Genomic DNA, 9,814 nt, shown 5'->3' on the forward strand with positions numbered 1-9,814 from the left:
TGAACTAGGTTCCCCTCAAAAGGGAAGCCCTTGTACATATTTTTCAGCCTTTGATGTTTGCCCAAACAACAGAACATGTCTTCAACAGGGATTTACTTTGTGTTAATAATTGTGGTATTTTGTCCAGAACTGGCAATGCAGTTGGCTTTAAGTATTGGGTTGTTCTCAGTACTTTGTTATGAATTCTTTTCTGGCTGAACTTCTTTCTTGAGGGGGGGAGGAAATAGTGAAGTGTAAGTGAAGCTTTTGCTTGATACACCGTTTATATTCATGAAAATGTTACTTAGAAGTGCTTAATATCAACACTAAATGTATTTCTTTTCTAAAAATCCTGTTACTGAGGAAAGCAAAACTATCACTTTCCTTCTATCACCTATGATATTGTTGCAGTGGGTTGGTGAAGGGAGCGTATGATGCTCTTACACCTGTACTCACACCTTGTTAAAGATAGGGAATGCACTTTTGAAACCAGGTTTCTGATTGCCCACTGCCCTCCAGCAAGTGGCTGGGAACTCAATCACTGAGCATGCTAACTGTATTTCTTTAAGGTGAAACCAAAACAGCATAGTTTGCTTTAGGAATTCAAACCAGATGTGCTGCAGTTACTTGGGAGCATCTAGTCTATGCACAACCCTGCAGCATATATTGTACAGATCTGTGTACAGTGATTGACATTAGAACTTCAAAGCATTGTCTTCCCTTTATGAAAGAGGAACAGCTATATAAGAATAATAGTTTTATTGATAGTCTTACATATATAATACAGATAATAAGTTAAACATAGTAAAAATTAAATAAAATGAGGTTCCAGCCCTCATACAAATAATTCCATCTATAAAAAAAAAAAAAAAAAAAAAAAAGTTTAAAAATAAAATCAAAAGTCGTGAGGGAAAAAAGTCATTTCCATATCATATCAGTTAGATGAATGGAAATGAAGTTCTGACTTTTGTTCTGACTTTCAACATCTGTAGCACTCAGTGCATGTTTGAATCCATTTGAATCAATTTGAATCCGTAGCTCTTCTCTGGGTTGCATAGGTAATGGAGAAAATTGGTACCATCAGACTTCTAAGGGAACCCAGGCTCCTTTGGATGGGACCTGGAAGTGCAGTCACATTAATAGTTTTCCCTCTTTAGCATAGTTCTTTGGTGGAATACCTCAAAAGCTTTTAATGCTAACACAGCTACAGTTGCCATTGCTAAGATTTCAGTATTTTTTGGATCTACAGGCATGAGTCCTGTATACCAAGCGTTGCTTCAGTCAGAGTGGACTTCAGTCGTTCTTCACACATTGATGATAATCAATGCTGATGCCGTTTCTTGCACATTCTGAGGCAAAGTCTGTTCACATTCCCAGTACTGGCCTTCATAGGCTAGGTTTCTATCATTCCACATTGTTTGGAGTGATGGGGAAAGATGTTAGAGAGATGCTGTATGCAAAATGCACCAGTTAAATAACTTTGAGCTTCACCAATACTTTCAGAACAAATGCCAGTTTGTAAATTAAGTGGACAGTTAACTTGATATCTACAGTATTGTGCATGGGAATACTCATTTAAATGTTAAATATTTTAGATTCCCATTGAGTGGTTTTCAGTAACTAAGAGTAGTGAGATAGTATCAACTTCTGCATCAGAAACACTGTAGTGGCAAACTACATGATCAGTTAAAAGCAAGAACTCTGATATTCAGGGCTTTGGTGTCCTGGCATCGCCACGGTCTCATTGTTATTCAAGTCCAGAAGTACACAAATGGTCACTTTGGTTCAGGGTAAGAGTGACTTTTGGTAACCACTGCATTCATATTAGAGTCAATCCAGTTAAGGTAGCGAGTAACTCTGGTGTAAACACCGGGCTTGTTTTTCTTTGCACAGCCATCTCCCCAGCTGACAATCCCATAAAGTGTCATCCTGCCATTGTGCTCACAGACCATGGGGCCGCCAGAATCTCCCTGACAATGGAAAAAGAACACATTAGGATGTTTTCTGTAGATGCAACTTTGATAACAGGGAGCCTGTGATTACTGTTTTTCTGAATTGAAGCAAACGGTAGATACATACAAGCTAAAGCTATGATCTTTGAGAATACTGCATAAACAAAAGCGTGAGAATGTAGCTGTGCATCTGTTGCAACTACAGCACAGTCCATAAGGTCAAGAGTTCTCTATCCCCCCTAGCTTGCCCAGGTTGGACAGTTACTTTGGAGACAACACCCAATGCTCAAAATCACAGCCGTTAGGCTAGTTGTATGAGGTCAAAGCAAATATGCCCTATTCTGCATCATATAATTAATTGTTTCCCTACCCACAAGATACTTGTATGCTTAAGGGTAACTACTGGTTGTTGTTTTTTTCAGTGGCATATTGGCCAGACTGCCCAGTGAGGGTGCAGGGAAGCAAATCCATTTTTGAGGAATTTGCATGAGGTCTCAGTGACTTCCTGTTATCCATCCCTTAACCCTCTGCTGAGATGCAGTTAAGATTAAGCAAGTGTAGCTGAGGCTGGCATAGCTACTGTAATCCTCTAATGTGTTTACCTCCCAGCTGCTGCCAGAACAAATTGTAACATCTCCAGGAGCAGCAGGATTGCAGTGATTGCTGATCCTTGAAAAGCAGACCTGGAGAGGTTAACACCAAACTCTTCATCCTTCCCTATCTTCAGCCACTCTAAGAGTCAACTCTAGTAGCTACAGCAAATTCCCTTTACTCAAAAACTCTCTTGAGTAGCAGAATCACAAGATGCTGCTATGCTACAGTTGATTCATTCAATATACCTGTTAAAATCATTTAGAGGAACAACATTTAAAAAAAAAAAAGTTTTACCTTGCATGCATCTGTTTCCCATGTTGGGTCTCCAGCGCAGACCATGTTGTCAGTAACTCTGATGCTGTCATAGTATTTATTTTTGCAAGTGTCCTGTGATATTAAGTTTACAGTGGCTGACATTAGTCTTTGAGCATAGTAAATATCATCTAGGAAAAAAAAAAAGGAAAAATGTCATTTTGGGGAGTTGAATATGAGGCACATAGAGTAGTAGTCTGTGGGTCTTTTGAAGATCATGGTATGAAAAAAGCCAAGTTTCCACAGAGTTCAAGTAACAGTTTGGAAAGAAGTCATTCACTTACAAGAATTCTGTTTTCCATAGCCAGCTATTTCACACCGGGTATTGTCATACAGCTTAAGGTTCTTCTCTGGCAAGCAGACTGTTCTGACGTAGTTGGATTCTACTGCACACTGTCCAGAAGCTGTTCTTATTCTTATCAAAGCTAACAACAACAACAAAAAAAACCAGATTACTTAAATTTGTGAAGCAAGTTCCCTTCAAGTTCTCTGATAATTGGAGTATCCAGTGCAGTTAATGGGAATATTTACATTTTGTTCTCATAATATTTAGTTTTTCTCATTGCTTTTGGAATTATGAGAATCATTATTTGGTGACAATTAATTTTGCAGCATTGAGTGACAGAATTGAGGTCATAGGCAAAAGTTCAGTGTCAAGAGCAAGGGTAGCAAGTCTGTTCTGTGTAAGTTACAGAAATCTAACTGAATTCATTAGTTTAGGGAAAGGTTTGTAAAAGGGGGAGAGACTTTGAGAAGTATGATTTATTTCAGGAAAACCTTTAGCTCATGTGCTAGCTAATACGGCATTCCCTTTCTACATAATGTAACCTACTGTGCATGCACTGTCTCAGCCTATGGTGTTTTGCATCTGTGATGTGCCACAAGCTAGCCAAACATGGAATGATCTCACTCACCACAGATCTAGTTCTCAGAACTACCTGTCTTCTGTTCCTTTTATCTTTGCTCTAGTTCTACTTCTTTTACTTGACGTACCCCATAACTACACAGTTTTCAGCTATCCTCGGTGTTTTAAAGGTTCATATTAAGATGATGCTTACCAATATCATTATCGTTGCCTCCCGTGTAGTCTGTAAAGTCAGGATGAGAGATTATTTCATCCACCATGAATATCTGTTCATGTTCATCGGTAGCATTCAGTATGGACTTTCCAAGGACGACTGTGTAGTCTGACTTGTTTGGTTGCTTTTTTGTCCTGTTGAAGTACAAAGATTCATGAAGGCTACTATTTTTGAGAGTGAGGTTACCAACTTAAAATCGAATTCCCTGTTTGGTTTCTTGTTCACTTAAATGCAGACAAGAAAAAGCAACAAGAATGTTGATAGACTATGCTACAGGAAGGTTTGCTGATTCATCACTTGTAGTGAACAAGCTAGATGTTGGGGCACTGTGAGAGGCACACCTAGCTACTGCTACTCATGTCTGTCATCAGCAATAAGACTCCCTGGCAGAATGCAAGGTGGATCAGCTATCTATAGGAAAAAAAATGTACTGAATGTACATCAAGACTATTTTTAGGTTTTAGAAACAGATAAGTTGAAGTGAAATCCTGGCTAAAGTTGTTTCAGCTGCATAATCCATCCAGCTGTTTGTATTTTGCTAGGCATGGACTTCCAAAGGCCTAAGGTTCATGGCTGCTCCTCTTCTTCTGCTTAAGAGAGACTGTCATAACTATGGTAGATTTGAAGGTTTGCTCATTCAGCAATGAGGGGAAAATAAGGAAATCTGTTGAAAGAAGTTGCAGGTAGGAAGGATGCAGAAATTCAGAACTTCACACTTACGGATCATAGAAACAGTGTGCTGCTGTAAGCACCCAGCAAGGGTTGATGAGGCTGCCACCGCACTGAAAGCGGTCAGTGCCCTTTATGGTTTGGAAGATGCCAGCTATCCAAGGTTGAGTCTCAACCTCAGCCTGGCTTCCACCAACAATCTTGAAGTACTTGCTGAAGCTTCTTTGGCCACATGTATGCCCTATGAAAGAAAGTTTTGTTCAGATGTTCACGTGATTGGCAAGCATCAACTTTGTGCTAGAAATCCACTGTTTTGAAACCAGTGTTACTTACCACACTTCTCCACGGTGCTGCAGGGTGTTTCTTGAATGAAGTATCCTTTCCTGGTGTAGCACCAAGGCCTGCTCCTTCCATTTGGGTTTCTGGAAGATAAAGGAAGTGTTCTTTTTATAAACCCAGTTCTTAAAAAAATAATAAAAATAAAATGATAATATGTTAGAATTCTAACTGTCCTGGAAAAGCCAAAAGTGTTTTCTTGTAAGAAACGTTGGAGAAAGCAATTAATTGTTTGAACACAGGAGTGGCAGCTTGTTTTTTCATAGCTGAAACTTCCCTTTAGGGTTACTGATGTGATATGGTGGCTCTGCAAAGTTCTCAGCAGCTTTAGTAAGCAGTAAGAAGTCTAAGCACTTCAGAGAGTCTCATTCCAAATATTTTAAATTCAAACTGATCCCTGAAATACTCTGTTATTCCTTTAAACATATATCATCCCTCAAAGCTCTTCTGGTAATGTCATCATGGGAAGAATAATGCATCATCTTACCTGCAGTAGTTATGCTTGCCCAGTCCAAGCTGCAGAGCGTTCTTCAAATCAACATGGTAATCACCCCTCCTGATGACTGAAGGAAGGTCCCAATACAGACAACCTGGGTCTGCTGCCATTCCTCTGTAGCTCTCCCCATTCCCACTGTAGCATATGCTGTCAGTGTCTGAGAAAACAAACATTTGTAAGCAGCATGTTCTGTTTGTAATTGTTCTGAGACAGAAGTAATCTGTATGAGTCATTTTAGTGATAAAGCATGCATTACACAAGAAAAAAGATGATACAAAATCTGGACTGATTATATATTCTTATTGAATTGCTTCTCTGAATTTTATGCATGAAATAACTTATGCTTTATTCCAAGTTGCTTTTTTTTTTTTTTTTTAGCAATTTCAATGTACTTCACAATGTAATTTATTCTGCTTCTGGATACTCCTAAACAAGTTCATTTTACAAGCTACAACATTCTTGAGGGATGAAAGAACACTTACGAGGAGGGAGGGACAAGAAAATTAGAGATCCCAATTTTGCTCCAATATTTGGCTGTTTCTCCTCACCTTAATTATTATTAAAAAAAAAAAAAATTGCTGGAGGATATTAAGTTGTGTTTATAGGTAGCACTTTCACTTGAGAATCCTTATTCATGATTTTCTTACTTTTCCAATTCATTTAGTTAGTATTAAGGAAGGTGGATACCCTACCTATTTCACAGTGAAGTCCACCGTATCCTTCTGGGCACAGGCAGCGCTTCATATGGCTGAAGAACTGATAGGTAATGCAAGTTCCACCATTCAGACAGTGGCATTCTGCAAATGAAAGATACCAGTAGTAAGAGGCAAAACACTTGAGTGGCTGAGTGAAATGCAGTTGCAAACTAAGTTTCAGCTGCATATAATTGAAAGCCTTCTCTCTTAGATAAAGATGTAATTGCAGGCTAACAAGCTCTTTTTAGGTTGAAGTAGAACAGAGGTACTTACCTCTATGTTGGGATCTGTGTTTATGTGATAACTTGTAGTACTGCCTCGTGTAAACCTAAGCAGACAAAAAGGAAAGAAATTATTGAAGGACACAGTTCCTTTGACATGTTTCTATTACGCAGTACAGGACTGTGCTGTTTTCTACTGCATGCCTTCTCTAACAATTTAAAGTTCTAGCTGAATTTGCTCTACTGAGTCTACATATGATCATATATGATCTACGTATGATTGAAGTGGAACTCTGAACAAAGCAGATGAACACATCACACCAGAAAACCCTCTGAAGAACTCTACCAATCTGGTCCCACTGCATCTGGTCAACATTGCAGTTATTTCTTCTGCGAGGATCTGGGCAGTTCCCAGAGGTGAAAAGACAAATTCTCCCTCCACACCTCTCAGGTACTGAGCAGTGCAGCAAAGGTGGAATGTGCTCCAGCTGCCTGTCACTGGTGACCTTGGTGCTTCATACTTGTGCATGATAGTCAAAATATTCAAAATCAGGTCTGTGTCTCCTTTTTCAGCTTTGTATTCAAGCAGGTCAAGACAAATTTATTTGAAGGCCCAATTTTCTCCTACATAAAACACTACTGACTTCTTGGTACTTTGTGTCCAGGTCAGAGCTGTTTTATAAAAAGATAAATGCTGGATTTCTTGGTAACTGCATGATGTCCTCACTATTTTAACTCTAGAAGACATCTCAATGTGGAACAGAATCAGAGGAAAAAACAAAGTGTTCAAATATGCACTTTCTGGAGGTATATGTGCAGCAGATGTAAATGCAAAGGCAGCAGAAAGAACAGTTCAAGTCAGAAATCCAGCACCGTGTCCAAAGCAGAAGTATAATTAAAAAAAAAAAAAAGGAAGTGGATCCAAGTAAAAACCCCCTCACTTATTTCAAAACTTACAGAGTCTAGTCCTGTGACAAGTGTGCCGAGAGTTATTGTGAGGAGGATGAGTAACTTCATGTTGATAGTTAAGTTCTCACTTTGTTCCTCACCTTAGTTTTCTTTCGATTCTGAAAATAAAAGAGGAATTCAGTGACATGTTGTATCTTGCAGCATCAGCTTTCTTGTGGCTGTTGTCTTACCTGGTTTGAGTAACAATACAGTGGGCAGAAGAATTGAGAACTGACTTAACTGTGGAATGTCTGCATATTATTTCCATAAATTAGCTTAGATTTGCTATGATTAGATTAGCTATGATTTTATCATTTGAAGATTTTTGTGCGTTTAAAAACACAGATTTTTGCAAGGTTCACGTGAAGCAGAGATAGGGAAGCTGGAGAAATCCAGACTCTGGGTTGTGGACTACTCTGCAATGTGGACTAGCAGTCAGAAAGCGGCACATCTATTTAGCTGCAGTCCAGCTCTTTGTGCTCATTTAACTGATTATTACTGCCTTGCAGCAAGACTTCTAAACAGTCTGAACATGCACACTGAAGCGTGGGAAGGAACACTCAGCTTTCAGTGCCTCCCAAGCTGCCGGCTGGCTCTTGCTGCTGCTGAGAGCTTGTGTAAGCCCAGGCACCTCAGGAGCGCTGCAAAGTCCTGAAAGTCTGGTCCTGCGGTTGCTGCATGTATGGTATTAGAGAGGCTTAAACCTCTTCTGTCCTGATTTTGTGTGTGCAGCTGCCTGCTGCAGCCAAGCACACAAAGGGATCAGCCCAAGAGTGAGTGTTACAAATCAGCCTGCAAAAGGATAGGGGATTGCTTGAAAAACCAGCAAATATAAAATTTGCAGTACAAGTCATGGGAATGAATACCGGATTATTATTATTATTGAAAGAGAAAAGCACCTTCAGTTCTAAAATAAAAAAAGAGAAAAGTTAAAAGAAGCCATAGGACCTTGGTTTGTGTGACTCTAGTGAGCAATGTAGAGCAGGTGCTGAAGTGCTGCTCTGTGCTTTCAGAGGTTCTGACATCAGACCAATTTTAGATTGGTCTTACAAACTGAATGCCCACAGACAGTGGGAATGCATCTCCTAGGTTTAACAACAAAGAGATTTGGTGACCAGACTGTAAGTCCATAATGTGGTGCTGGTCCAGCTACACGAGAGGAACAGGGGCTTTTTATTTCAAGAAAACGCAGACATGGCCCAAAGCAAACTATGTTGCAGCGCAGCCCTTGCTCAGAGGCAGGCTTCATAATGCAGGGAAGCAGCCTGTGCTCTGTGCTCTGACATGCTTCTCAGGTGCAGCTGGGACTGCAGCAGATGTGCGTTCTCTTGAGTGTTATTCACATTAAAGCAGCAATTTTTAACTCCTCTGGCAGGTACGCTACTAATTTGCTATCCATTACCGTGATTAAATTCTCAGGCCCACCCCCCAGCATCCAGCAGCAGCACTGCCGATTTCTGTTCCAATCCCGCTGCCAGAGGGCAGCGCGCAGAGCAGAGCTCTCCCGTTACCGACGCGATACGCAATCTGTACTTTGGCGTCGCTGATTTCAAGAGCGATCGCTAAAGCCTGCCGCAACGCTGTCCGCGGACGCAGCACTTACCGACCGGAGCGGCTGAGCCAGGCACGGTGCAGCTGCAGCAGTGGTGCGGGACGGGCGCTATAAAGGCCCGGCCGGGGCGGTTCCTCAGCCGCCGCCCGCCCGCCCCGAGGCGTTCCGCAGCGCCGCCCCCGGGCAGGGCCGCCCCCCGGGGTTGCGGGTGCCTCGCCGTTGCCTCTGCGGGGCCGGCGGTGTGACTCGGGGAATTGGGGGCCGCTGCTGGTTTCGAGGCGGGGGAGCGCGAGCAGCCTGAAGGGGGCGCGGGGCTCTTCCTCGCCTCCGTGGGGCGGCCGGCGATGCGCGATTAAGCGTGGTGAAACAAAAGAGAAACGTGAGAGGCAGCCATGAAAAGAACGGCTTGTGTTGAAGCGTGCTTAGAGGCGCGAACAAGCGTAGCGTACTTAAATTTCAGATTTGTGGCGCCGTCCGGGAAGAATGAAGCCCAAATGCCTTTGTGGTTACGAGGATTAACTCCGCTCAGGTGTGGGTGAGGGCAGAACACACCTGTGCGGAAGCCTGAGGGGCTCCTCCGGCCCATCTCCGTTGCTCGGTGGGGGCGAGCTGCAGCGCCAATAGCCTGAGGCCCTGCGCTTCCCCAAGAGGTGCCGTGCCTTTGCCGTGTAGTTTCTGCTTTCCAAAGAGGTATTTAAAATGCGGCCATGTCACAAATGGGGATGGCGACATCCTGTCTTGTACTTCAGGCCCTGGAAAACAGTCTCCTCTACTCCCAGTCAAGTGTGATTTCCCACACTGGGCTGTGACACTGCAGCAGTGCAGTGAATAACAAAACCCACGCGTGGCGTTTGCAGGCATAGTGGTAGTGTTCAGCCTCAGGTACTGGGGTGACTAAGCTGAGGCAGGTCTCCTGCGGCCGGGTAGCTGATGAAAGGCAGTTTCTTCAGGTGCTGCTTCAGAGCAGGGGATGACATGAAT

General features: G+C 42.2%; 1 protein-coding gene across 1 annotated transcript; it reads right to left on the reverse strand.

Moving 5' to 3' along the window:
* Positions 1 to 748: 748 nt before the first annotated feature.
* Positions 749 to 8,952, reverse strand: PLAU (plasminogen activator, urokinase). Its single transcript, XM_042863000.1, has 11 exons — positions 8,885 to 8,952; positions 7,291 to 7,400; positions 6,386 to 6,440; positions 6,110 to 6,214; positions 5,409 to 5,574; positions 4,919 to 5,007; positions 4,637 to 4,826; positions 3,896 to 4,050; positions 3,122 to 3,262; positions 2,820 to 2,968; positions 749 to 1,949 (listed from the first exon to the last, which is right to left on the reverse strand). The coding sequence occupies exons 2-11, from the start codon at positions 7,348 to 7,350 to the stop codon at positions 1,755 to 1,757; spliced, it is 1,305 nt and encodes a 434-aa protein (XP_042718934.1). The 5' UTR covers positions 7,351 to 7,400; positions 8,885 to 8,952; the 3' UTR covers positions 749 to 1,754.
* Positions 8,953 to 9,814: the final 862 nt, after the last annotated feature.

Source organism: Lagopus leucura, unplaced genomic scaffold (genome assembly GCF_019238085.1).
Source record: "Lagopus leucura isolate 7727_CA_CO unplaced genomic scaffold, USGS_WTPT01 Super-Scaffold_739, whole genome shotgun sequence".
In the NCBI taxonomy this organism is placed as follows: Eukaryota; Metazoa; Chordata; class Aves; order Galliformes; family Phasianidae; genus Lagopus; species Lagopus leucura.

Excerpts from the sequence above, each read along its gene's own strand:
- PLAU (XM_042863000.1), bottom strand. The coding sequence starts at position 7,350 with ATGAAGTTACTCATCCTCCTCACAATAACTCTCGGCACACTTGTCACA. Across the intron at positions 6,215-6,385 it reads ACACAGATCCCAACATAGAG|AATGCCACTGTCTGAATGGT; the intron begins GTAAGTACCTCT and ends TTTCATTTGCAG. Across the intron at positions 5,575-6,109 it reads TGGACTTCACTGTGAAATAG|ACACTGACAGCATATGCTAC; the intron begins GTAGGGTATCCA and ends TTGTTTTCTCAG.